This window comes from Scomber scombrus, chromosome 12 (genome assembly GCF_963691925.1).
Source record: "Scomber scombrus chromosome 12, fScoSco1.1, whole genome shotgun sequence".
NCBI classification, from domain to species: Eukaryota; Metazoa; Chordata; class Actinopteri; order Scombriformes; family Scombridae; genus Scomber; species Scomber scombrus.
Genome location: NC_084981.1, coordinates 14,469,572 through 14,497,372, shown reverse-complemented (window position 1 = coordinate 14,497,372; position 27,801 = coordinate 14,469,572). Strand labels below are relative to the sequence as shown.

General features: G+C 38.3%; 1 protein-coding gene across 1 annotated transcript; it reads left to right on the top strand.

Moving 5' to 3' along the window:
* The first annotated feature begins 77 nt into the window (after positions 1-77).
* wu:fc17b08 (mucin-4) lies at positions 78-27,801 on the top strand. Its single transcript, XM_062429896.1, has 7 exons — positions 78-174; positions 11,979-12,044; positions 12,966-13,045; positions 13,398-13,509; positions 13,782-14,099; positions 14,216-14,315; positions 23,064-27,801. Exons 1-7 carry the CDS (start codon positions 78-80, stop codon positions 27,799-27,801), a joined length of 5,511 nt encoding a protein of 1,836 aa, XP_062285880.1.

Here is a 27,801-nt window from a genome sequence, read left to right as displayed (position 1 = left end):
CGGGGACGCGCGCGTTCATACAGGCAGAGTGCTTCCTCTTCCCGTGCGGGTGCCCGCCAGAGAAGAACGATTAGAAAATGGCGAGTCAGTGCAGAAAGCAGCAATGCACAATCGACAGGCGAGGCTTTCGGCAGGAACTTGACTCGTGGCGGCACAGACTCATTCACTGTGTAGGTAAGGATAATGCCAGCTACACAGGGTACGGTTATACAGTTTGCATTTCGCCTCTGTGTGGCCGATATCGGTGTAAATAACCATCTATTACCGCACTCACTCGGGGCATCTCCGAGCGACTTTTTGTCCTCAACTGTTTCGTTCGCCCGGCAGCTAGTCTGAGCCGAGATAGTTAAATGTTGCAGTTTGTGACAATTTTGCCGCACTTCTCGGGTGTTCTTACTGTTTTTATTGTTGCAAAAGACTAATTGTAGACTTTGGTTATCTACTGGCGAAACGTTAGTTTGTTTAAAGGGCACCGTGCTTGTTAAAGGGAGTGTCGCACAGGAATTATATGCGTTGTGTTGCGTCGGCCAAACTGCAGACCCCGTTTGGTTAAATGCGCGTTCCCGTGTGATGATACTGTATTTTGGATGGGGGAGGGCGATGTGTGCCTGTTGTGGATGTTAACATTTAGCTTTAGTTGCCTCTCAATTCACCTCTGCTAGGCGCGCACTACTGCAATGAGGAAGTGGCCGAGACCCCACTGCTGGGGAGTTTTATTTTTAACGATGGAATACTAATAAACTCCTCTGAGGTTTGTTAGTGTCTCAGGCCCGTAAAACACTGTTGTCAAACCAGCCTCCACTTCGAAAAACACGGTCAATCCAGCCCCCACGTTATTTTCCGGTGATTATATATATTGGGCATTACGATAAGAACGTGAGACCTGATTTCAAAATAAAACCAACCTTCAGGGCGAAGGGATTTCACCTTTATTCATTCTGAAAAAAATGAATAATTGACTAATTTGACTATTTATACATTTATAAATAAAAGGAATACATGTATATAAATAATAGTGATACCTTCAGTCTTCCTGTTTCCTCAGATCATTTTCACTTCATATTGATAATAGACCACCTCAGGGTGTCACTGTAGAAATATCAGAACATTCTGGTGTACAATTTCAAAATGTAATCCTACTAAAATACAATATCTGAGCTATACTTACATTGACATAATTTCAAAATTAAGACATCATAATTTAAAAAGGGCAAGATCGGTTTTTATGTGTTGCCTTTAGGGTTTGAAGGTCATGGTATTGTTTATATCTTGTGTGAGATAGGATCAAGGTGGAAGCTAAACTATAGTTTGTGATAGTGTTGCTAAAAATAATATTTGGAGTAAACACACAACCTGCTATATGGGCCATGACTGGTAAATTTGAGCTTTAAATGCTCAAGTTAGGAGAATTGAAGACCCTATATAAAATGGGCTACACAAGTTAATTTAACTACATCTCAAATATATCCTCATTGGCCTATGGTGCAGTATATGAGCTATCTAATATGTTAATATCCTGCTGCTGAGCATATTATGTAGTGGAATCAAATGCAGCATTCGTCTTCATGCATATAGACACATCTTGCAACTTGGTCCTCTCCAGTACACATGATGTGAGTATATTGTGAACCATTTAAAGTAGACATAAAAGCCACAGTTATTGTTATGAAATTATGTGTGATTACAACAGCAGCAACAACTGCAGATCAATTGCAGCAAAATTTCCTTCAAAAGCTTTGTCGTACTCTTCTCCTTATTTCCCTTCTGTATGTGCAGCAGTTTAAGATAAGGTTGTTATGTAGTTTGTGAAACTGAAAGTGAATGTTACTTTCTCTACACTACCCTTTATTTACTACTCGTTTAGATGCACATGATCTTTGTTTGTGTTGTTTAGGTATTTGATATTGCATGACGTGCCTTGCGTGATGTGAAGTAACTTATAAAATAAATTAACACTGCTGCTGTAAGACTGTTGACTATGGTAGTTTTTTCCGAAACTGTTGATGAATCTAACATATTCCTCTGTCAGTGACAGTTTGTAATTCAACTAGTATTCATTATTTGCCTCCACACATATGAATAGCTGGGTCAAACTTAAAACCGTAGTTATAAACATTCCAAACCTAGGACTGTTCGGATTCGACAGAAATGCTTGAAGAAAAGGGAGAGGCCATTTTTAAATCGATGCCTTGCTACCCTCCTTCTCGTGACTCGGTAACATAGCAACCGCTGCTGTGGACGCAAAGCACCATCACACACAGACCGATCAAGCAAATGAGGAGGAGAGAGTTTTCCTGTGATCCTAATGTTTACTATCAAATTAGCTCTTTATGTTGTATATTTAAACTGATCAATATATTTGAGTTATTCCCACTTTTATCAGTCTCATAGAATTTGGAGTGCATTGTTTTTCTGTACTGGCACATTAAGAAATGCAGCATGCTTCAGAATCCCTATTTTTGCTTTAATAGAAAAGAAAGTGCATACAGCCTGGAGTGTGTATGCACAGTCTGCTGGCAATCAACTGCCTCTCTTAAGTAGAGAGAATTCAGCTGGAAGAATGTGATAACAGTTTTTTTATGACATCAGCTCAGAAAAAACATTTTTCAGAGGATTCAACATGGTGGCGACAGTGTGGTTTAGTGAATGCCAGTCAATATCATATATTTTCAGACTGCAAAGTAGTTTCATTCCTTTTGGCAGGACATAATAAGAGAGTGTTTGATATTAGGATTCTGTTTAGGTTTGATGAAGGCCAGTTTCCAACAAACGTGACTTTAGTAATGGGCCGTAACTAAAGTAAAACAATAACTAGAATGTGGATAAGCCTGAACTGGCTGTATTACTTTATTGAATTTATGTAGGACATTTATGTAATGGAGAAATTGACCTTTTCTTTAAAGCTGCAAGTTAACAGATTTCAGTCACATTGGGTGAAATGGATGCAGTGTAAATAATGGACTAAATGATAGATGATGATTATCATCTAAAGGAAATCAATAAATATGATGTCTTTATTCCATTTTGTTCCCAACATCTCCATACCTGGTTATTTAATTATTTATTTATTTTTGTTTCTTTTGTACTGTCTGCTGGTTGGAAGACTTCCTTTTCTTTCTTACAGTGTGTGCTTACAAAAATATATAAAACAGTAGAAATGATTAGAAATGTCTATGGTGTTAAAATCGATGGGCTTGAAATACTCTCAATAATGCAGATTTTGTAAAATAAAATCAAAAAAGTGCAAATATAGATAAGCAACCACACTCTGATTCAGTTATCAGTCCATGTCTCAAGTAAACATCTGTGCAATTTCTGCTGTGTATTTTACACATTTAATCCCCAAACATGCATGTATGCACTGTTTACTCCATGATTTTTGGCAAAATGCAAAAGAGAATTTGAATCAGCGTTTATACCACAGCGCACTTTGACTAATTTAAAACTCAGAACACTACTTCTAAAGATGCTGATCTCAAAATGTCACATTCAATCAGTCTCATAAAATGGCCGCCATGCTCTGGTCCTGTTGAAATAAGTAATGTATGTACACGGATTGGATTAAGTTTACTCCTTTGTGTTAAAGGAATAGATATGTTAGTTTAGGGAAGCACTAACACAGTCTGACAAGAACACCAATTAACCTTCCCAGCCATTTAAAGGTTCCTGTGGTGTCATATGTTAACAAATTCAGTTTGTGGCTTTTTAAGAGCTGGTTAAATACTGAATTCTGACTTAGAAACAGCAAGTAAAGCAAAATAACACAGACAGGCTAAAGCCGAAGTGGGGTGGAAATTAACACCCGCCAAGAGCCAAACGCAGGTAGAATTTCGATTTGGTGAGTTAATCTCAAAAGGCTATAATGTTTGTACCAAAATAGTCATGTAATAAAATATCTGGCATTAAGGCTCAGAGGAAATTACTCATGTATACTAATTTTTCACGCATGTCTGAACAGTGTTGCAAAACGGTAGGAGCACCCAAGATGGTCTGAGGGGAAGACCGCAGACCATCTCGAGCATTCCTGGTTTTGCAGCCATGTTCATAGTACATGTTAGTGTGGCTCTGTCTATGTCTTGAAAATGCCCATTTAAGCTGTGGAGTCTAAGCATGTAGTTGATGCATGCTTCAATAGACTCCATAGTCCATGTTCTTTGTTTCGACTATGTACTGAAAGCTTGCTTCTTTAAGTACAAAACACTGTGCGCACACAAGCAGCATGTTAAACATTTTAATCAGTCAGAAACCAGCGTGGACTGAGATCATTATTCATCCCATGGAACTGCTTATTGTCAATAGCAATATAAATTCAGCAATATCTTGAATATTTACAAACATGTTTCTACTGTATAAATGGTTCTAACAGTACAGGACATCGGCTACTCTGCTAAATTGTCACTTGCCACCAGTCTGCTGCTAGCTACTTTTCCAAAAGGCAATTTATTATTTTGGGTGGTAAAAAAATGTACCAGTCCCCTCTGCAGGTGAGTCAAAAAGTTAATTTCAGAAACTGAGTAGGGTTATAACTGGGCAGATGAATATTGGCATCACCTGTTTCACCAAGGATTCTTTGTGTGTACTATCAGTGTTTAATAATGTATTGGGTGAGCTGTCAGTGTGGACTGAGAAGAAGGTACAATACTAGGTAAGCTGTGTGCTCATTATTGAAAACAAAATGTAGAGAGAATGATAGCTTTCTGACCAGTCACTTGCTCCAAACCCAGGACTGTTCAGTTACTCACTTTCCCCTTTATGATTGACAAATGTCCCTTGTGTTCGGGCCATAATTGTGAAGCTCCAGAGTACATGACAACAGCATCAGTCTGCTGGCTTCAGAATGGCATATTCTGTCCATGACAACAAGGACATACTTCTGTTGGGCTTTTTGGTGGAGAGGGCTGCATGCCACCACCACCCTGCTGACGCTCAAATGGACATTTTGTCTTTGTGTATTTAATGTGAGCAGTAAAACCCCAGGCCAGAGACAAGGGCAATTGTCCCATAGAACAGCAGCAACAATTGTCTGTATGTTTGCCTATACATGTGTTCATGGTCTGTCAGCCCCCATATGCAAACTGTGTGGCTGAAAATGTGTGTTCTGTGTGGATTTGGGAAAATTTGGACTGGAACAGTACCAGCTAACATTTGAAAATGTTTGGAATGTGAGTTATTCATGTTTGCTTTTGACATGTGGGTGAGTGGGATTTAAGGAATTGCTCAAACAAATAACAAGCAAATATTGACATCAGGCAGATTGTCTTATTCATAATTTAAACTTTTTCGTGGCCCATTTTCTGTTCCAGTGTGCTCCTTCTGATGGGCTTTTGGCCTACATTTGCCTAATTTGCAAACAGAGCTGGCTGAGGTTTGTTGACATTTTGCGAAACATGACCAACAGCTTTAATGGCTTTGTATGAAGCGCACTGTCTTTGACTGTGTGTTTGCTTGAGATGTGCATGCCCCCTCTTTTATATTTGCCTTAAATCATGGTGGTCTTGTATTTGTTATTCAAAGTTATGCTTTGTGCAGCATTACACCATTTGACTGTCAGTTTGCATCACATCACATTAAGTATTCATGGAGTGTGTTTTCTTTTTGTTTTTTTTTGCTGTAGATTTTGCTCAAAGCTGCCACCTCATATCCTGCTGTATAGCCTTATCCAACTGTATATTGCCTGTGATGAACACAATGTGTAGTAGACGACAAATGAGATTTCAAGCACTGCTCTGCTCATGTCCATGTAATGTGTATGCTTGTTCGTTGACCCACTGATGTGGATAGCGTGGTAGGCAACAGCACATGCTTTTTTTTTTTTAGCTTGTTAGGCATTAGTCTTTGTCTCTGTGTGATGGTTTGGATTTGGATGAAAACAGTCATGCATTGTAGATCGATTTATGTGTGCAACATTGTCATCTGCACTTGTCTTCACCCCCATTTTACATCTTCATAGAGAAACGCCCAGGCATTTCAGTGCCTGAGATGCAAAATCACACCATCATCAGTATCCTAATTTCAATATCATATGAGATTAAAACATGACCTGTGCAGTTTAAAATTATGAAAGTATCCGTTGATGATCAACACATCCAGCATTTCCAAAAGATGCCTGGTTTAGCACAGTTTGCTTTGGTTGCACACTGATTTCAGCTTAGTGAAGCTCCTGTTCTGTGAGCCTTGGTCACTCCTTCTGTGAGTTGTAGTATGTGTACAGTAGTTACAGTGGGGGATGGGTTGAGTGGGGGTTGATGCAGCGCTGTACACCCTGAGCAGCACGAGAGCAGCAAAGAGAAGGGTGGGTCATCCAATGAAAAAAAGCATTGCAGTTCGACCATTAATATAAATGTTTGCATTTTATTCTGTTCATCTTGTGAAATATAAATTCTGGTAGTTATTCTGTTGATAGATTATAAGAATCACAGACATGGTAAGACATCATGTCCAAGTCTCTCATTCTTGTACAGGTGTCTTGATGTATACGTTGTAATCCTGCTGCCCACCAGACATACAATCTTTATCAAATAATCAAAGAATAGATAAAATGTTAGTTATTCAGATTGGAACTAGGTCATCTGACAAATCTAAAGTGTTTATAGTTTATAATTAAAGATATCAAAGAGATGGTCAGATGGAGCTCTCCAAATCTGACATTGGAGAGGTGTGAAGGGAGGAAATTTGACCATCCAACAAGCAGCAGTAGCAGTTTAAAGCTGCCAGTATGCATCTAGCTTGCTTGCAGGGCCTGCATAATATATTCAGGAGCTTGAATTTGATTTACATTTTTGTGCATATATTCTACAAATATGATGTGAAATATGACTGGGTTCCCTACAAAGCATTCTGAGTTTTCTGGACAGCGATGTCCCATGAGCTATCGTGTACTTTAGTATAACTCGTATAACTCCCCAAACTAACTGAAAATACAAAATTCCTCAGGAATTAGTTGAATAATTGAAACTCTGGCATTGATTAATTATCCAGGGGAACCTACAGTATGTTTTAAAATTAGGTAACAGTGACGTTATTATCAAAAATAAAATTTCATTTCATAATGGAGAGAAACAAAAACCTTGTGGAGCCATGTAACAAATTGAGCTTACAGCTAGCAGTATTTTTAAAGTAATCTCAGAACCTGCAGCTATGCTCACTTCTCGCTCACTTCGCGTTGTATCCTCCCATTATTATCATCTGGCATTGAACTGTGTAACTGCACAATGGTTATGGGCTGTGTCAAAAGTCACATGGTGCTTTGAGTACTGACACTGGAAAATCAGGTCACATGTGTATAAATGTTTACATTTGTCAATGTTTTGAGTCACATCTTTGTGTAAGCTTTTTTTAGCTACACTACCAGGCAGTGCAGTACCCACGTAATGCATAGTGCCAGAAATAAGCCATGAAGAGGGTTTTATCATGCATTATATGCAATTCTCAGTGATGTACAGCACAAATTAAGGTTAGAATGTAAGAAGGTTAAGCTGGTCCTAGCTCTGTGGGATTTCTCTTTCTAAGTGCTGGTGGGGAGGATAGGGGTGTCACACACTTCAGTGTTTTCTCTCTTCCCACCTCTTTTTGGTTACAAACCTTTCAGACAACAGATGTGTGAATGACACAAGTCTACTTGACATGAGCGCACACATCCCCTTTTGTGACGAGCTGGTTGAAAGGGACTTATAATTCTCCTTTCCTTTCTTTATTTTTGGACTCCCCTAGAGTACCTTTGCATGACACAGTTAATAAAACTACTTATTTATCTTATAATGGCCTTTTATGCAGCCATTCAGTTCAACATGTCTCTTAACAGGCAATTTTAGCTCCCGTCTCTTTAAGACCCACTCTGGCCAGCTATTCAGAAGGCTACCAAGGGGCAGTCCCATCAGAGTTGTGTTAATTTACTGGCACAGGAAAACACATTTCCTGCTTTATTGCTTTAAATAGAAACTTTTAAATGACCCATTAATGGGTGAATTTTGTTGTGAAGAAGAAACATTTTCTTCACCAAATTAGTGGAGCTTCATTAGCGGCACTAAAAAGCAGTTAATTTGGATTTCTTTATTCAGCACATCAGATCAGAAATAATGCAGGAAGGAGTAAAGCAATCAGAAACAGCAACAGTGATTATGATGTTTGATAAAAAAGCTGCAAACAACAAGTGTACCTACAACTACTTATTTTATTTTGCTGCGCTGTGTAAGCTTGACTCAAGTTGAGACTCGGAGTGACTACTCCCAAAACAGTGGGAAATCGCCATAATGTTAGTGGAGCACAGCAGTGAACTCTTGTGCTGCCTGAAGCTGATGACTGCACCAAGGAATCGGTCCCAAGCCAACGTTGGGTTGAAAGTAGAAAAAAATAATGGGAAACCAAGTTTTCTAGCCTGTGCCTTTTGCTTGCAGGGATTACTTCTACATACATTTACCTCATTATTTGACACTTTGGCCACATTTAATATGAAGATCTGGCATTGTATCATCATCTATTGACTGAAAATAAAGAATAATAGGTCCCCTTTAAATTACATTTAAACGTCAGTATCATTAAATTATTTGTCATTCTTCGTGGCAATGCCAGTTCACCAATGCCAGGATTGACCCATGTCACTGTCTTTCTGTATGGGATATTAGATTAGATATTAGAAGTAGGTCATACGAAAACTAAGGCATATTGGCCAGAGTTATTGCTCACCATGAATGGACATGGGCTCCATGAGAAAGCCTAAATCTAGAGTGTGAAATTGACTGGTTAATGCTCAAGGTTTGTGGCTGATTTAGCCATTTATTTAATGAAGTAGTCTTGTCGCTCAAAAATGTAAAGCTAAGATGAACTACTAAAGTACTGTGATTACAGCAGTGTTAATAGGTCTGAAATTTTCACTTGGCCAAGAGGAATTTCCCCCCTGTCGGCAGGCTTCATGCATGGAAAGCATTGGTTAAAAGCTAGTCAATTGCAGGGATGTTCTTATGTAGGGCAGGTTTCTCAGGTGCTGGAGTGCAATCACATAGTCCTGCTTGTTCCTTTTGTTTACTTGTTCTTGTAGCCGAGTCTCCTTCTGGCAATTTGGTGTTTAAAAAAATCTGGCTGTGAGAATATACTTTGGAAAGAATTGTGAATAATGATCTCTGGTCATAGGAGAGGAAAATAAGTGAAATTGTGACATGAATAAAAAGGAAATTACATTGACAGTACTTTCTTAATATTACACTTAAAAGAGACAATCATAACTTATGATTTGATTAATTCAGTTAATGATATGGTTTTAATTTCAAATTTTAAATTGACTACTACTTTTTTTTTGCTTGAGATGTAAGGTCCTCACTATATTGAAAGTGAAATTGCAGTGGTTATAATGTCAGTTTTAGCCTTGCTGGATAAACAGAACCATACTTATTTTTTGGTTGATAGTGCCTGTTTGTTGTTTTAAAAGTACTTTCTTCTTCAGAACATTTAAAAAAAAAAGGGAATGAGTGAAGAAAACAAGTGTTTGTGACTAAAGTTGAATTCTCTGGGTTTCAGCCAAGCCTCTGTATGTTCATTTTTAATTTCAGCATCCATTTGTCAGAATTAAGACGTGCCTTCACTCTAAACTGCCTTGGGGCAAGCTGCAGCATATATTTGGAGTAAATAAAAAAACAAGAAAACAAATGCTAGAAATATCAAAATGGTCCTGAATCGTCATACTGTTCTTAAATAGCTGGATGAGCGACATGAATGACTAACTCTCTCCTATAGTTTAAAAAGAGAAAAATCAAGTTATACGACGGTTACTATCATTTCTGGATAAAAGGACTAAATCTTCCAATGAGCTTCAATGACATGCTGTCACTGAAATTTGGCCTGTAGGCATGTTTTTTCCCATTTTGGCAGCGAATGAAGATTACCAACCTTTTTAACCTGATTTCTTTTCATTAGTTGTTAATAATGTTTTAATATTATTAGGTGTTAAGCCCAGTGGCACGGATCTCGGGGCTCTTTTTTCTTTTTCTCATTATCACTTTGTACCTCTATACCCAGTGCTTATTATTGTATCTGGAGGCTATCTGATCACTTTTCCTCAAACCACATATGTGTAGCAGCGTCTTAATTATGGCCCAATTCCCTCTTCAACCTAATTAATTGGTAAAAGTTACTTTTAAACAGGAAAATTCTAGATACACCATAAAAGCTAAACACTGCTGTTAGTGGAGTAAAGTTAGTAACTATAAATTGGAATAAAAATGCAGCAAAACATCACTCTACTGCATGCCCTTTGCTGGTTGTTGTGCATTTTAAGTGTGGCCATTATTTACTGTTTTATACACTCATTTATTTTGTAGAGGTTGCATGACCATATCAATATTTTATCTATTGCACATGTAGGCAGCTCGCTCTTCTAAATTTAAGTTGCTGCTCCCCAAATGATTTTGTTTTAGAAGGGTTTTGTGAGTGTAAAGGCTCTCTTCGTCAGCCTCTACACCACATTATGCCAGTTTGCTGTGTTAATATTGCCTCAAAGTCATGATGTTACAGTATGACACATTTTTAAATGCCCTAAACTGCATTCCTGAAGAGTAGTTTGATGTCATGGTGCTGCTCTGTCAAACGAAAGTGGATGACCTACTTTTCTCCCCCTGCCTCTGAAATATTTCAGAAATAGGATTGGATAGCTTCAGCTGAAGTCCTGTGCACTAACCCAGAAACAGAGTCACGCTGCAGCTATAGGCAAGGCTGTGTTTTACCACTTCACCCCCCCACCCCCTTTTCCCTCTCTACGTTTGGCTGCTGAAAAGTGGGTGGGGATTTGTAGGGAAGGAGAGAGGGCATTTTAACAGATGACAGCTTTTGATTGAATTTACTGTGAGTTAAGAAAGAGAGTGGATGATAAGGGCTGATTATTTCCTCACTGGTTCTCATCTGTGAAGACATACAGTAAGTAAGCCTTTACTGTGATGTGTTTTTGGATTAATTCGCCACATTTTCATGTAGGTTCTAAAGATTTTTAAATTTCAGGGGTACTAATATTTTACGTAGCTTTGTAGCATTGCTGTGTTGTATGTATTTCTCACCAGAATTGTTTTATTGGTGACTTTTTTAGCCTAGAAGATTTGGAACAGTACACACTCATTTGAGATTTGGTTCAGTGGACAGATGTTACCTCTGACCTCTTTAGCGGTTGATTTAATGCATGTAGTGGTTTTGAATTGGTTATATTGACCCTGCGGCAGTCAGCAGACATTGCATATTGTGTTAATGCACTGTTAAGTGAAGTCCTGTGCAGCCTAACGCACTATATAGTACAAACAGCTGGGACTGTAGCATACCACTGTCTCTGTCAGCAATGCATATATTTTCCTCAGCCTGTATACATACATTAGGATTTCTTGCTATTGCAGATGTTGCTTTGTAACTTCCTTGAATGTATAGTGTTAAAAAACGTCAGCGGATTGTGTGGATTTGGTTTTGGTTGAATTTATGACCCTTTTTATGGGTGCTTAATTCTATATGATACTTTTACATCACCGTCTTGTTCTGGCTGTTTCTTTTTAATGTTACAACATGCAAGCATTCCCAACTCTGAAGGTGCTTCAGTTGCTTGGCAACAGCAGGATGGAGTGCATGTATTTACAGATGAAGTAAAAACCTGTGGTGAAAGCTGATAGTATGTGTTTTAACAGAAGCAGGGGGTTGCTTACGGGGGTTGTCAAGATGAAATAGAAAGGCAAAGATGAGCCTGGTTGTATGGATAAGACGTTTTCACGTGAAATGTCAATTATGTACAGTATACTGTACAGACTCTTAACAGTTTTTTTCTTCTTACAACAAATTAATTTGGGTCCCTGGGTATATTTGGTTATCTTAAACAGTGATGCATTGAATCTCTTCTGGTTTCAGTGCTATTTAAGAGTAAATCTTAACCAGTGTTTGTTCAAAATGTAAAGATTCAGTGTGCTGTTATGATAATCACTGACAACTGCATATTTATTGAATGTCATGTCTTTCCTCAGGTTTTGAGAGCATTCTTGAAGGTCTGTCTGATCCAGAGCTGGTCGAAGACCTCAAATTATTTAAAGGTAAGAAATTTCACGAACTGGTTAACCCTTAAATGGTTTCTGTATCTGGTTTATTTAGGGCAGATTTTTTATCATAACAGTGGCCACGAGGTGAACATAGAAGAGTATTTTGACATGAATGAGAATTTGTGGTTTGAGTGTAATCTGTTATCTGGTCATTATGACAATGCTGCTTCATTGTACCATCTGGTACCCCTCTACATTCACTCCTCTCTACAAGGCTGCCCCTCTGGCTGCAGAAGAGAAGATGCCTTGTGTTCCTACCAAGTTGGTGTTTTGGATGGCGCAGGGCCAGTGTAAAAGTCTACACTGTCCTACAGACATTTTTACAATGCATTATATTAGTGAGACAATAGTGGGCATTATATGGGTTTTCATTACATTTGTAATGAGAGGACTGTCAGAGTCTAAAAAGACTGTCCATAATAGCAGTTGAGGAAAGAGACTGCTGAAAATGACGCTGAAGCGAATCAATAAATTGTTGATGCAGTCAGTCTGACTAAAAGAAATCAAAACACTTTTGTTGTGGCCCACCCATTAATGCTATATTCTGTTCACTCCTTTTCTGCTGTGAAGCACAATTGTTAAGTTGTGCACTAAAGAATATCACATTGTCTGGGAATATTATAGTCAGACTGAATTCAGGAGGTTTAAGTCAGATGGTATTAATAATTAAGAAAAAGGCAGAACGTTGAAACAAAATGTGTTATATGTAGGTCAGTCAGGCTTAAGAAGAGCTTTTACGTTTTTGTGTGTGATTTTGTTGTCAATGTTACATTGGTTTATTTCTGAAACAAAATGCTTACTTTCAATATATTGTTAGTTATCAAGTAAAAAATACACTTTGTTAAGAAAAACTAAGAACCACATTTTTTTCAGAATACTGTATTTCATTTCTTATTATCTGTTTTGTGTCCACAGACTTAGAGCCTGTAGCAGTGTCTGACTGGTCATTTGAGGAAAATTGTCTATTCTGCTGTTTGAGACGAGACAAAGTAAAGGTAAGATTTCTTGTTGTGTTTTTTTTCTCTTCACATTTTGGTAATGTATCAGAGTGACTTTCTATAAAGTAGCTTTATTTTGTGGCTTTGATAATTTCAAACCGTAACTTTGGCAGAAGAACATAGGATATGTGACAAAGATCACAGTCCAGACAAAGCTATAATTTCAGTTGTACTGCAAGACTTCGATCTGGAGCCCTGTAGATGATGTATGGTTGAATGGATGTTCGGAGTACAATAAATGTGCCTTTTCTCTCTAATCCATTAGGGTTGTCCAGTAGGGTTTATAACTTGCAGAATTACTTGTTACTTAAATAATTTATCCTGGCTAAACCGTTTTGTTGTTTGACAGGAACACTTAAACAACGAGGGGCTTGAAGATACACCCAAAAAAGATCAGACCACAATCAGCAGACTAGAGCAACAAGCTGAGGAGTTTCTCCATGCAGTCCTCAGCAGAAAAGGTAAGTTTTTCTGTCTCAGCGATGAAGCAAGTTTACTGCGTCAGTATTTTGCCTTGTGACACTAATGAGCTTAGTAGGCTTTTATGAAACATGACTTTTAGCCAATGGAAAATGACTTAAGCATGTATGTGTTTTCTTTAGAAAGGAGGGGTACCAAATGGGGTTATATTTTTAAATAATCTTACAATGTGGCTGTGAATGTTTATTAATGATCACATATAGCTCAGTAAAGGAATTCAGATGTAAACATTGTATTTTTCTTTCCTTCACAGATGTGCCAAGTTTCTCAGACCCACATATTCCAGTAGTGGCTCGAGAGATCCTTGAGAGAATGATCCGACAGTTTGCTGCCGAATATACCTCAAAAACTAGCTCCCCTCAGGACAGTTGCTCAGATCCCCAGCCACACTCTGACCAAAGCCTACCGACCCCACCCTTGCTCTCAGGAGCTCCTCCAACCAGCCCTGCTGCCACACTTGTGGAGCCTGCACACAACCAGAACCCAGTCCTCAGCAAGCTTCTCATGGCTGACCAGGATGCTCCTCTTGACCTCACAATCAAGAAGCCCCTGACTGAGCCCAGTGAACAAGGTAGTGTGAATTCAAACACATCAGTAACAGAGCAGATTATTCAGGACTGACGACTACAATGGCGCAGTATTAAGTAAACATGTAATCTAAATGTTGTTACCTGCTTTTTTTAACAGACGGAGTCCTTGACTTGTCTATCAAAAAGAATCGCTGTAGCAGCAGCAACCAGTCATTCCGTAGTCCATGCCTTTCTCCAGCCACAACCACACTCAAAGGGTAAGATAAGCTTCTGCATCTTTTTGTTGTTGGTCTCCAGTTCTTAAGCATCAATGTTATTATAGTCTGTGGATATGTTATGTTATAGTTTAGGAAGACCATGAAAATTTGAAAGCAAAATTAGATTGAAAGGTTGGATTTTTTGACATAGGGTGGCTCAAGTCACTTGTCATGGAGTCAATGCATGGATGTTAGCTGAGGCCTGTAAATTGAAGTCCTGAAATTAGAGGTCACTCAGCCATGTGGTGGCTTGATGAAAATGAACGGCAACAAACAGGCTAACAGAAATGTTTTCTGCCACAAAGCAACATGAAAGAAGTTTTTACCATCTGCAAAACCTTTTAATGTGTTTCTGCTCCTTGTCCCTTCTCTCAAACCTTACTCCAGTGCATCCTGGAAGATGACGTTTAAAATAATTCAACTTAGTATAGGTTTATGCAACTGCCAGCCGTTAATGTTTGCTGCACAGTTCACTGGAATTGCCAGCTGAATGGGCAGTACTTTGTTAGTATGTTTGTGAGGGCCAATTTGGCTTAAAATGATTCTATTAGCAAGCCCTTGCTTTTGATTCTGCTCATTATTGTCTAGCAAAGCACCGTCTTGTTTTATGACCTATGATTCACTCCAGGACTTGTAGCCTCACTAATAGTCTTGCATCTATATGCAAGGTGAGTAATTTGTAACATCTTCTGTCAAAAAATCTAACTTTATAACTGTAGACGACTGTAATAGATTCTAGAATATACAAAACCTCTAAACCGCTGCATGAGGACTGAAGCTCTAAATAAATGCAGCAAAAAGTCAATACACAATTTAAATTTTAGGTGAGGCTTTAAACATTCAAGAGATTCTCAACATAGGAGTCATTCAATAGTAGAGGTGTTAAAGTGAATTCTTTCACAGTTGCACGTCATTTTCCTCTCCAAAGGAGAGACTGCATTTTGGTTGTTTCAATACCAAAACATAAGTATTGCCTGTATTTCCGTTACTTTGCTGTTAACATGGGTCATTTTCAATCAATATTCATGCCTTTCAGTCCTGTAGAGCATAATAACAATTACCAAATCCTTGAAAATATACATTCCCTTGGAAAACATTCATGCAAATCTGAGGATTGTTTCTCATTCTAATTGTATTCATCGCAGACAAAAATAATTGAGTCTCAGTATATCTATCTTTATTTAAATAGTGTTCTATTTTCTATTTTGATTATGTTTTACTGGCTTTGCATTCTCTACTTGTGCTGCGTTTTAGAGCTGATAGGATCTAAAAGGGATCTTTCTTAATTCAATAAAGCTGCCTCTGATTTTTATCTCACACTGAATATAATGTGCCACATGCACGCTGTCTTCATTTTGATATCTGAATATTGACTTAAGAATATAAAATTAAGCTATTTAGATTAGGGATATTTGGGATATTTTTTGGTGAGCTGTCAGATCTATCAAAGATTAACTCACAACAACAATAATAATAATAATAATCATATTTATAATAATAATAAAAATATCTCAATTATTTTGGATTATTCTTTAACTACCAGACAGGTTCTCACCTAACTGTTGCACTCTGTTTTCTATCTGTGGTTGCATTCAGTCAATCAGGCTTTGAGTTTGGTAAACACAACAACCCTCTGCTGGCTTACTCTTTTATTGCTGTGCTTGTTCAGTGGTAACGTCACACACAAAATGTCAAGAGCTATACTTGCTTTAGTCATTTTGTATTTCATAGTTATTGTGCCCTGCGTAACAGCTACATGCCAAGCTGCCTTACATTAGTGACAATTATCCCCACCCTCCTCTTTCTGGCTATGCTTTGAGCCACTGGAATACAAAGACATTTTATGTACTCAGTATTATCCTTTTCTTTGATTTTATTTTCTTGGTTTCTTTGCCCTCTCTTTCCGTTTTGTTTCTTACCTCTTATGTTGATGCACAATTTGTAAACAGTCATCAAGAAAGCAAATAAAAAAATTGTCAAACTTGAGCCTTTTTTTGTTCTTAAAAGATACACACACACACACAACCACACAGTTTGTTATTCTAAAAGATAGTGATGTTACCAAAGCAAGGTCATATAATAAAGGAGTGGCCAACATCCTCCCCTCCCCAACCCATCCTCCTTTAGAAAAGACAAAAGGCACTGTGCAAGCTCTGCTTACACCCAATTTCCTTCCATCCAATCAGGCGATCCTTGAGAGCGGACGGACAAGTCGGGCTGTTTATGAGGCGCCTACATGATGGGAGGAGGAGGGAGAATATCGGCCACTCCGCCCGTTATAAGCCTCCTTCGCCTCTCGCATACTCGCTGCACATCAAAGAGGAGGTTGGTCTGGAGAGCGATCCAGAGTCACCTCTCAGCCATAACCACAGCTCCAGACCCACTGACCTCTTCAGCAATGGATCTGCTTCCTGGAATTCCAAAACTCATTTTGGGGCCCTCCTCAAACTCAAAACCAACAGTGAGGCTAGTGAGCATTTTAAAGACATACCCAGGTTATTGGAAGCTGCTGGGCTTTTCTCAAAGTCACTGGCCTATGGTAAAGGAAACCTCCAGGAGGCCTGCCAAGACAACCTCTCTCTTTCTCAGACATCTTTTGACCTCAAGATTCCCCAGGTGCGAGTTTTGGCCACAGGAGCAGACCCATCTTGGGACTCCCTCTCCACAGAGTATACAGGTTCACTTTGTGAGAATGGTCTGGGAAAGAAGTTTCGTTCCATTATGCCGAGGCAGAGTCAGAAAAAGAGTACTGGAGGTTTTGATGGCTCAGGTTTGGAGAAGGAATACTGGCCTTATGACACCGACCGCCAAGCCTTGGGGGGAAACTATCCCCTGGATTCAGAGTCGGATCTAGCTAACAAACAGCCAAGGAAGAAACGCGGGCGATACCGACAGTACAATACTGAGCTGCTGGAGGAGGCAATCGTGGTGGTAATGGGTGGGAAAATGAGTGTGTCTAAAGCCCAAACAATCTACGGCATTCCACACAGCACCCTGGAATACAAAGTTAAGGAGCGATTGGGGACCTTGAAACATCCCCCCAAAAAGAAACTGAGGCTGTTAAGCCAGCTAGAGGAGCAGAGAGTTTCACAATCCCTCGAGACCAAAGAGCTCCAAAACTTCCAGGATATTGTTTCTGAGAAAAGAGAGAGTTCATCCACAGAGAATGGGAACGGTTTGCATGATGGGAGTCTCTCACCAAATGAGTGATATAACAGTAAAGTGCTAATAATGATGAAATAATGCATTTGCCAGACAGTGGAAGATGCTGACTTGTTTTTTTCATAAAACCTTAATAGATGTATGTAACATTTAAAGCAAAAATACCCGTATTTATTATTAACTTATTTACTTTATTTTTGTTATTAATACATTAAAATGTGTATATATGGCCATATATCTTAAATCAAGCACTTGAAACCTTGCCATTTGTTAGGAATTTTTAAAAAAACTACAGTGCATTGTTAATTAATTGTATTTCATTTATATAGGTTATGATTTGAAGATGACCATTCTTGGTTTCTTAAATGTATTCAGTAGAGTCAGAGCTATATCAAATCATGGCTGAGGAAGTGGCGCCCCTCAGTGTCTTCTCTCAGTACTGCTCAGAGCACTTAGTCATATCTTCAAAGTGAAAATACAATTAATGCAACTTTGTATGTAGGCCCTGAAAATATAGGTGAAAGCATACTAAGACAAAATTATTGTATCTATTATTTCTTTGTGGATGACAGTGAAAGTGTCTGTCACTGTTTTGCAAATGCACTTCACTGGAGATGTGAGGACAAACAAAATGTCTAAACTCTAATATATTCCAAACACTATAATATCCAAAATACGTTTTTTTGTTTTTGTTCATATGTTCATATGTGTATGTGTGTGTATATGTGTATATATATATATATATATATATATATATATATATATATATATATATATATATATATATATATATATATATATATATATATATATATATATATATATATATATATATATATATATATATATATATATATATATATATAATTTTTTTAATGTTTTTGAAAATGTGTACTTCTGGTTAACAAAAAATAAGTTTAGTACTATGTTATTGTCAAAGTCTAAATAATGTCTAGGTGCTATATTGACATTTTTAGACACTTTTAGCCCCTGAAGATTAAAAAAAATACAAAACAGAACTTTATCAAGCAATATTAGCATAAAGAGCCTAACTTACAGGCTGCCTGTTTTCTGTTTTATCTAGCTATGATAGCTAACTTGTTAGCTACAGTTACAATCATGCCTCAGTCCAGACCCAGCTATATGTCAAGCTATTAAGGCAAAACATTCAATGAAAATAAATGTCTCTTCCTGTGGAGAGGAAAAGTGATGGCTACCTTCTGGCAGTAGTATTTGTACTTCAAAGAGAAATGGCTTGCATACTTGAATATATTTATCTCAGGCTACATTGCATTTGATAGTCCACTTACATTTGATTTGAGTCAGCCTTTATTGGTTCAAATGACCTATTCTGCAGATACAGACAAGCCCAGACTTTTAAAAGACTAAAGATAAGACTATTAAACTGTGATGACTAAAGTTTGTAGTGTGTTACTACCCAAAACCCTACAATTCTAAAACCCTCACTATAGGGTATTTGCAGTTATTTTAAAAATTGATTACATTTTTTGATTAAAATATTTTTGTCTTGGAGGCAGCCACTTACTTGAGATCGTTCTGTTTTTGAGTAGCCATACCAAAGCTCAGGTTGATGCCATTTCATATTACTACACAGAGGGTTAGGTCATAAATTCATTAAATGTTTTGCCTGGTTTACTTGACAGAGAGAAGTCCATGTTTTGTTTCATGGAGTTCACTGCCTCATCCATTATACTGCTCTACGGGGACACCTCGGTGTGCATTATCCGTAATACCTCAGGACATTTCAGAATATGGGATTATTCCCATTATTCATTTTTCAGGTGGATACACAGCTGTAGCAAATCTTGGTAATTATCTGTTTGCAAATCTTGCATCCGTTTTACAAGTACACAGTGTTGCTTAGATTAACATTGATGTTTTTGGTTAAATAAGTTATTGCTTAACTTTTGATAGTTAACATTTGCAGTCATATATTACAAAAAATGCCTGCATTGTAAACGTTTTTAAGTTAGAGTTGATTCAGAAGTAACATAGCACTGTAACAATAACTCCATGTTCGATATTAAACTTACTGTGTTGCAGGCTTTTTTCTCATTTAATTTAATTGTTTAGTTTGTACACTGCCACTCATTGCTCTCAATGCAGGGACTAATGGTTAACCATTAGTGATGTTGATATACCAAACCTTTAACTCATAATCAATGTACATTCCTACACAATTTCACAAAATATTGAAAAACGTATTAATTAACCTATATTAATATATAGGTTCAAAAACTAAAACAAAACTACTGCTTTAGCTAGAGGTATACAAATGAGTAAAAACCTATTCACTGATCAATTTTTAATTAAATTATTCTTGCATTGACAATCATCCAGCATTACTCAAAAGTCATGCTTTATTTTCTCATTCAGTGTCTAATGCATCTTCATGAATACATATAAGACATACAAGTGCTTAGTGTTTATTGATAGGTAAGATATGCTTATGGGCTCCACATTATTTATTGTAGCAAATCTAATGGTCGACTACCTCATCTGGAATATCCATATCACCGTTTACTGTTCTCATAGCTGTTTTATGTAGCAGTTTGTCATGTACCCAACACAAGTTTATTGTAGAAAGATTGATTGATACTGATTTCAGTAAAGGAGAGTAGCTTGCAAATGGAGTTGTCACAGAAATTACAGTAGACAATCTGTCAAAAAGATTCACCACATGTAAATATCTAAATGTATCTCTGTAGTGATCTATTTAATGTTTTATAATTAGTTTTATTTGTGGGATGGGGGAAGGAAGAAGATGCTTCTTGATGTTGAGGTAGTTGGTGATGAGAGCATTTTGTTTCTTTTTTTCTTTTCTTTTTTAAATGGGTGAGTTTACTTCCCCTTACAAACCTGCGCAAACTGATTATATATTTTTGGGGAGGAGTTATTTTGCAAATGCAGTATTTATTAATCAATATTTATTAATGAATAGTTGTATCATCACTTAAGTAACCATGAATGTAAATGGCTTTAATAATACAAAACATTATTTGCATAAGTGTTTATAGACACATAAGTATATAATGCTTAAAAGGTATATTCAACTGTCTTACATGATAGATATGAAAGGATGACATTTAAGATTGTCCTCTACTTCACACTTGCACAAGTTGGGTTTTTTTCCTTCTTTTGTTGGTAAATATAATGTACATGACAAAAATATTTGTGAACTGACAGGATTAATAATTTTGCTCTTCAAATGACTAAAGAGTGTCCATAAAAAATATGTACAGATTTTATATATTTGAGTTAACAATTTACAATGTATAACAGAATGACACTGGGTGTATTTTGCATGATTGGGCTAAATTAGATATGACAATGGGACGTTGGTTGTATATGGTGAAGTTTATCTTTTTTAGATTGTTTTATTGAACATACTGGAGTGTTGTAGGTGTAATAACTGTGGAGTCAAAAAGATGAACTGTGAACCCGATATCTCTCTAAACCAGTTGATAATATGGGTAATGAATGATTCACTGAACATGTACGATAAAATACTCTCAGATATACCTAATGTACAGTACAGATGAACATCATAGATGAGTTAACACTTCAATGTTTGTGTGCTTGTGAAATATTGTGGAATTGAGGTATAATTTGGTTTTCTTCTGCTTTTTATATCAGTTATTTTACTCTGTAAGAAAAAGGCATGTACTTTGTGTCAGTTCCTCACTGCAATGCTATTGCTAAGTAAAACAGAGCAAAACCCTCAGGGATGAAACACTTACCACTCTTTATTCAGGTACTCCTCTTTACTCTTTAGACCTTACCAGCAGGGATGTGAAGTCAATGAGCTTAACAAAAAACAAACAAATAAAAAAAAAGGTCAGGTTCCACTTGCAGAAAAAGTTATTTTCTAATCTCAAAATGTTATTTTTTAATCTCTAAAAGCTACATTTGAGATATTTTGGAATGCTGTACAAATCATTTTATGTTTGGAGCCAAAAGTACATCTTTTTACTTTTTCACTCGCTCTTTTTATTTTTGTATTTTGTTACACAGTGAATATCAATAACCTCAGTTGCAGGTAAGATGTTGACTAATGGGGTATTTCTTTAACGTGTTTCTCTCTAGTTCACAGTGCCTCAAAAAGGAAGTATTTTATTTAAGACTAAAACTGCGTTCCTGAAAATTTCAACAAAAGTCCTAGGACTCTGCTCATTTAGTGTACAACATGTATTGCGTTTTTCATGCTTCCCACTTCAAAGGTTGTATTATAACCAATGTGGTTTAAAGCTGAAATCTGTAATGTTTTTTAATTACTATATTGCTCTTCTGTCCATGCATTTAGTGGAGAATGCAAAAAGAATTTCAAAGAAGTAAATGAAAAAAAATCCTCATTTAAGTTACCTGCTCAGCTATAGAGCACTCAGTAAAGCCTTCATACCATGCTGATTTTTGTTTTTCCATCATCTTTGCAAAGGTGACAACATTTGAAAAATTATGGATGTCAGTTTTAATGTGTCATAATATTAGTAGCCTGGTGTTTGGCAATGCAGCAGTATAATTTTTATACAAATGTATTGTCAGGTTGTTATTATCAGAGGGTTTTAAATAATTAGCATAGCATTTAACTTTTTCCGCTCTGTAGTGCACACTGTGTGCAAAGCAATTTCTCTTTTTCATCACTCAACGTAGCTTTGTGACATTCTATTTGTTAAAAGGGCCATCTCAGGAATCCAGATGTGGTTTCATTTTTCTGGTCATTTCCTTGTTAGAAGACCTCAGTGTAGCTAAGAAAGGACTTTTTTAACAAATAAAACTAACTTTTCAGAGTGATTATAATATAAATATATTTTTGGCATAATGTGATAGTGTAAATGCTCCAAAGGTATCGGAGGATTTTTTAATAGACCTACCTCACTGACACAACTTTAGCCAAAAATACAGAAGTATGCTCCCCAATTAATTACCTGATTAATTTAGATTTGCATCAGCACAAAGAATACTTCACAGGCATTAGAATTACTAATTTTGCATATGTACTGCCACGCCTGTATTTTAATGCTACTGTTTTTCTTTTACTGGTTAATTTGTCTTAAGTTGTTGAGCACTTGTATTTGTTATCCTTTGCACTAGTCATTAAATACATGAAAACTTGACAAAATTGATGTAATCTATATTTGCCCCCAATGTATTTGCTCTTTCAAGTGATAAACAAGTGACTTGTTTTAAACAAAGTGGGTCACCATTACTAAATGTCTTGTGCATGTGAAAAAAATTTCTTGATGTATACTATAACAAAAAAAAAAACACCACTGTGCAAAGAAGAAAAATGTATTAGCTGTAACAGTGTAATTGGTCACTGGATGGAAGATTCACTTCTAAAATCAGTTATTCTTCTAATAAATATGCAATGATAAATACTGTAATACATTTGTGAATCATTTCGCACAAACATTTAGTTCCACAACTTTAACACTTTTATCAGAGACTTACAGAGATGAATGGACATTCCTGCCTAAATATAATAATCACATACAAATAAATAGTATGAACCATTTTCACCTATTCTGAATGTTCAATAACTGTTTTGTTCTTTTTTCCCCTCAGTGAGTCTCCAGAACTGCATATTTCAAAGGCAAAAGACCTGCAGTCCACCTCGACACTGGAACACTTCATGGCCAAACTCTGCCCCCACCATCAAAGACAGATAGTTGATGCCATAAGCTTCCTACAGACGGAGGTCAAGGCTCTCACATCCTCCGACACACAGCAAGCCTGTAACTCTACCTCTGGGATCCAGGGAACTGCCTACTCCACTGCAAAATCCAGCGTAGTCACCCCTGAGAAGTCATGCTCTGAGCTAAGGTTTCCCAGTGAATCCACTCCCAAATCAGAAGTCCAGGATATGTCCCATTCTACCCCAAGCAGTTGTGCTATGAAAAAAGTTCCAGACACTGCAGTTTCACTGAAAACATCTGTTACTGCTGGCCCTGCCCTGGATCTTCGCAGCCCAGGGTCAGGTAGTGACCAGGTTTTGGTCACCTCCATTGCTAGTCCTGTGGATGCAGAGAACAACCGTCATGGTGATTATGCACCTCTTAAGATGAAAATCATGAAGACCAGCAATGTTGCTGCTGGTAAGAAGTTGTCATGTGTGCTCACAGCCTCTCTTTCATCTGACTCTGGCACTTTGGATGACAGACAGATTAACTCCAATTCATCGAGCAGAACAGAGATTCATAGTGCTAGACTCAGCACCTCTTTAAAAAGACACAATCAGTTTGGTCACACACATCAAGCTAGACAGAGAGAGACTCTTGGTAATGCCAAAGAGATACCAGCAAAACCATTTTCAGTTCATGTGGCTATTCCTGTAGACTCTCCAAGGACTGCCAGGAAGACCATGAAGGCATCCTCTGAACATCAGGCCAGGGACTCTTTTAGGGGAATGGTTGACCCTGATCTCGGCCATTGTGACATTGTTTATATCGACAAACCAATTACAGAGTGTTTTAAGGAACAGCAACGCAACATGGTCCCACGCCGCAATGCGAGAAAAAGCACCAGAGGACATATGTATTCAGATGAAATATGGGAGTTAAAAACTGTCCGCACATTGGCCGGGAGGGGCAACTGCCCTAATCCAATGCCAGAACTGATCACATTGGTCACCCCAAAACAAATACTTTCAAAGCCTGAAGGTGTTCCACCTGTGGATATGCCTTTTGCTGGAGCATGCAGGGAGGCAATTAATCAACAAATGTCAACAGAAGAGTCAGACGAGAGGGTGATACCAGGAACAGGAGATATGGTAGAGGTAGCAGCCAGTGAAGTAGACATTATAGTTGAAACCAGTCAGACAGATCAATGTAAGAGCAAGGGGCAGTCTGCTCCTCAATCTCCAAGAAGCTCTCCAACAGTGAACAGAGAAATGGATATGAGCACAGATGTAGAAAAGGATACAGCTGCAGATTCAGGGAAAACAACAGGAAGTGAAGAAAGTGTTGCTCAGGCAGAAACAGATAATAAGTCTGAGCCTCAAGAGGACATACGTGAACATATTGAGCAAGTAATGTCAGAAACAATAGTGAAACCATTGGAGAATAATACCATAGAAGAAGCTGAGCCGCAGCTTTCATCAGATAAAATGCAGAGCACTGAGTCTGTTCTCCAACAGAATAGTGCCCCATCACTTTTGAATCAAGATGAGGAAGAGACAGAAGAAACTGAAAGGGAGAGAATACAAGAGGAGCAACCTCAGGAACTTCAGCCAGAAACACAGATACTCTATGATGTCTTTGGAGCGACAGAAGAGTCCAACAACACAGATTCAGCAGAGGAGGAGATGTTGACAGAGCAAGAAATTAAAACAGCTGAAACTGTTAGCAGTGTCATGGCTCTAGAGACTGAAGATGATGGTAATGACGATAATAATGATGTGTCAGCAAAGACACTTGACACACTCTTGAAGGAATTACCCCCTTGGCGTAGAAAAAGGGGTTCTGCAATCCATCTGCCAAAGCGGTTAAGACAAAAAGAAACAGTGATTGTGGGCTATGTTAACGGTAGACCTATATCAGCCTCTGACAGAAGCCTGCGTCGTAGATCAAGTAACAGCAGCACATCGCCCACTAAAAGTCCAGTGAAATCAACTCAGAATACTCCCAACAAGATTTCTGTTGATTCAGCCATTGAAACCAGGAATTTGGAGAAACATGAACCTGAACCACATGTACATGTAGAATCGATTGAGAGTACACCTGCAATTTCACAGGAGACAGGACCATCGTCTGACACACCATCAATCCCGCCGTCAAGCCCAATATCTAAATTACCCTTAAGGACCAAACAAAGCCAAAAACAAAGGAGGATTCAGAGAGATCAGGATAGATCGCCTGTCCTTTTTGATCAGCCAGTTGATTCTCCCCAGAGTACTGAGTCCAAACGGCAACTTAGATCAACGAGCCAGAAGCCAGCTGACACTCCTGCGTCACCACCTTCTTTAAATGTTGTCACTTCCATATCCTCTCCAAAACCTGCTGTCACCCATGCCCTTCCATCTTTTGAGCAGCTCTCCTCCCTCACCCCTCCTCCTCAGCTTCCTGTTTCTTCTCCTCCTCTTTTGACATCATCTCCCCCTGCAACTTTTGAACAGTCCCAACCGAGCGAAGTCCCAGAGACAACTGCAGAATTAAACATTGAAAAAACTCAACCAATAGAGACAACCTCAGAAGAAACACAAAACACTGTGATAGAAAGTAGATTTCAGGCCAAACAAAAACTAAGGTCTGCAAATGTTGTAGGAGATGTTAGTGAGGATGAGAAGTATCAGCTTAGCAGTGAGGCATTAAGTCCATTAGAAAATCAAAGTCCTGTAAAGACTGAAATGCAAACAAAGATTATGCCATTAAGAGGTAAACGGGCTCTCAGAAAGGAGGCAGATGAAAGTGATTTTGCTTTGCATCAGAACTCAAATGTAACAACTTTAGAAGACAAGTCTGCCAGTCGAGATGATAGCAGTTCTTCCACACCAGACAAACCGACAAGGATGCCATTGAGGAGTGAGAGCAGTAAGGCTGAAATGTCCTATCAGTCACCAACACTGGACAACAAGAAATTGACTTTGAGATCACAAAGATTGATTGCACCTTCTATCAGTGCTCATTCTGTAGCTGGAAAGCAGAGTGACATAGCTTCACCTATCAGAATAATGCCAGAAAGGGTAACTAAGGCTCAGATGAGGCCCCCTCCATTACCTGCGCCGACTGTGTTGCCCCACAGCTTCGCCATCCCTGTCATTACACCAAAACCTGAGACACTCAAACAGACTGCTAACAAATTCTTGGAGAATCTGACTGGTGAAGAAAACCAACAAAAAATTACAAACTTGAACATAAGGTATGATAAAATGCAGAAAGGCTGGGTGCAAATGGACAAAGAGGGTCAGCCAGCGACAAAGTACAAAAACAAATCAGACAGACAGGCAGCTATATGGAAAAGTAAACGCAGGGCACGAAAACCAAAGTCTTCAGAGCACCAGAGATACTCACCAGTCCAAATGCTCTTCATGAAAGGCTTTGATCTTACCAGTATTTGTCGCTGGTTCCTTGAATCAACAGAAACAAAGTCCCTTGTCATTGTCAAGAAAGTGAATACACGTCTTCCTTCAGAAACCCAGCTGTGCTTCCACAGCTCTTCTAGTACATCAGGGACCTCCCAGGGGGTATTTCCAAGCCTACAGGCAGAGCGCTTAAAGAAACATTTGAAAAAGTTTGCTATCGCCTCTCCTGTAAAGAGCAACCCCAAGAGTCAGAAACTGATTGCCAGAGCACTGGAGCAAGAGGCAAATGAATTCAGAGGGAAAGAGAGCAGAGAACTACCCAGTACTACTCAGACTTTTACTAAGTCACACTCGTCTGCTGAAGCTCGGGTGCAAAGAGGTGAATCCCAGAAAGCTTCTGGTAAATCAAAAAATCCAGCCAGTGCAAGGATCTTGAGAAAATACTCTAACATCCGAGAGAAGATGCAGGTTCATCAAACCAGCAAAGTTAGTCTGAAAGACGCCTCAAAAAGCTTCAAAGCAAACAATATGAAAAGACTGACCACCCCAAAATCTGCATCCAAATCCAAATTGAAACAACCTCTGAAGGCACAGAAATCCTCCCTGGCTGTCAGTAAACGAATGAAAGAATGTGCAGCAAAAATGGAGAGAAGGATAAGACTGGCTGGCAAAAGGGCAACAAAGCATAAAGAAAGGGCAGTCAAGGCACAGGGCAGTGGTAGACCTCCAAGAGATACCACTAAAAAAGAGACGCCAAAGAGATGTTCTCAACGACTAGGTTCTCCTAAAATGTCCGAACATTTAATTAATCCTGTCAACACATCTAAAAGGAAGGCTTACAAAAAACTACTTGAAGCAGAGAAAGCAGAAGTTGAAAAGTCCAGTGTGAGTAAAGCGAATGCTGCAAAAGTGCAAACAAAGGAATCATCACAAAGTACAGTCGCTGAAATCAAAGGTACCGAGACTGCTGTCGAAACTTCACAGCAGAGCGTGGATGTCAAGGTTCCAACCTCACCTGACCAGGTACTGACAAGATCCCAGAAAAAAATGGAGGCAGCAGCTCCTGTGACTGCATCGAAGAGGGCAAAAAAGTCAATGACATTGCAAAATGCTTCTCCTAAATCAGTCAGAAAAGCTGAAGAGGCCACGTTGACCAGAAAAGGGGCTTTAAAAGCCCTAGCAAAGAGAAGTCAGGCAGCCATGTTGCCGCGCAGTGCAACAAAGAGAGCTCAGGAGCTTTTAGAGACCCCAGCTAAGCGCACCAGGACATCACACCTAAAATAA

Bases quoted from the DNA above. Each gene is read 5' to 3' on its own strand.
- wu:fc17b08 (XM_062429896.1), top strand. From the start codon at position 78: ATGGCGAGTCAGTGCAGAAAGCAGCAATGCACAATCGACAGGCGAGGC. The intron at 13,046-13,397 runs GTAAGATTTCTT...GTTGTTTGACAG, and splicing joins TGAGACGAGACAAAGTAAAG to GAACACTTAAACAACGAGGG. The intron at 14,100-14,215 runs GTAGTGTGAATT...TTTTTTTAACAG, and splicing joins GACTGAGCCCAGTGAACAAG to ACGGAGTCCTTGACTTGTCT.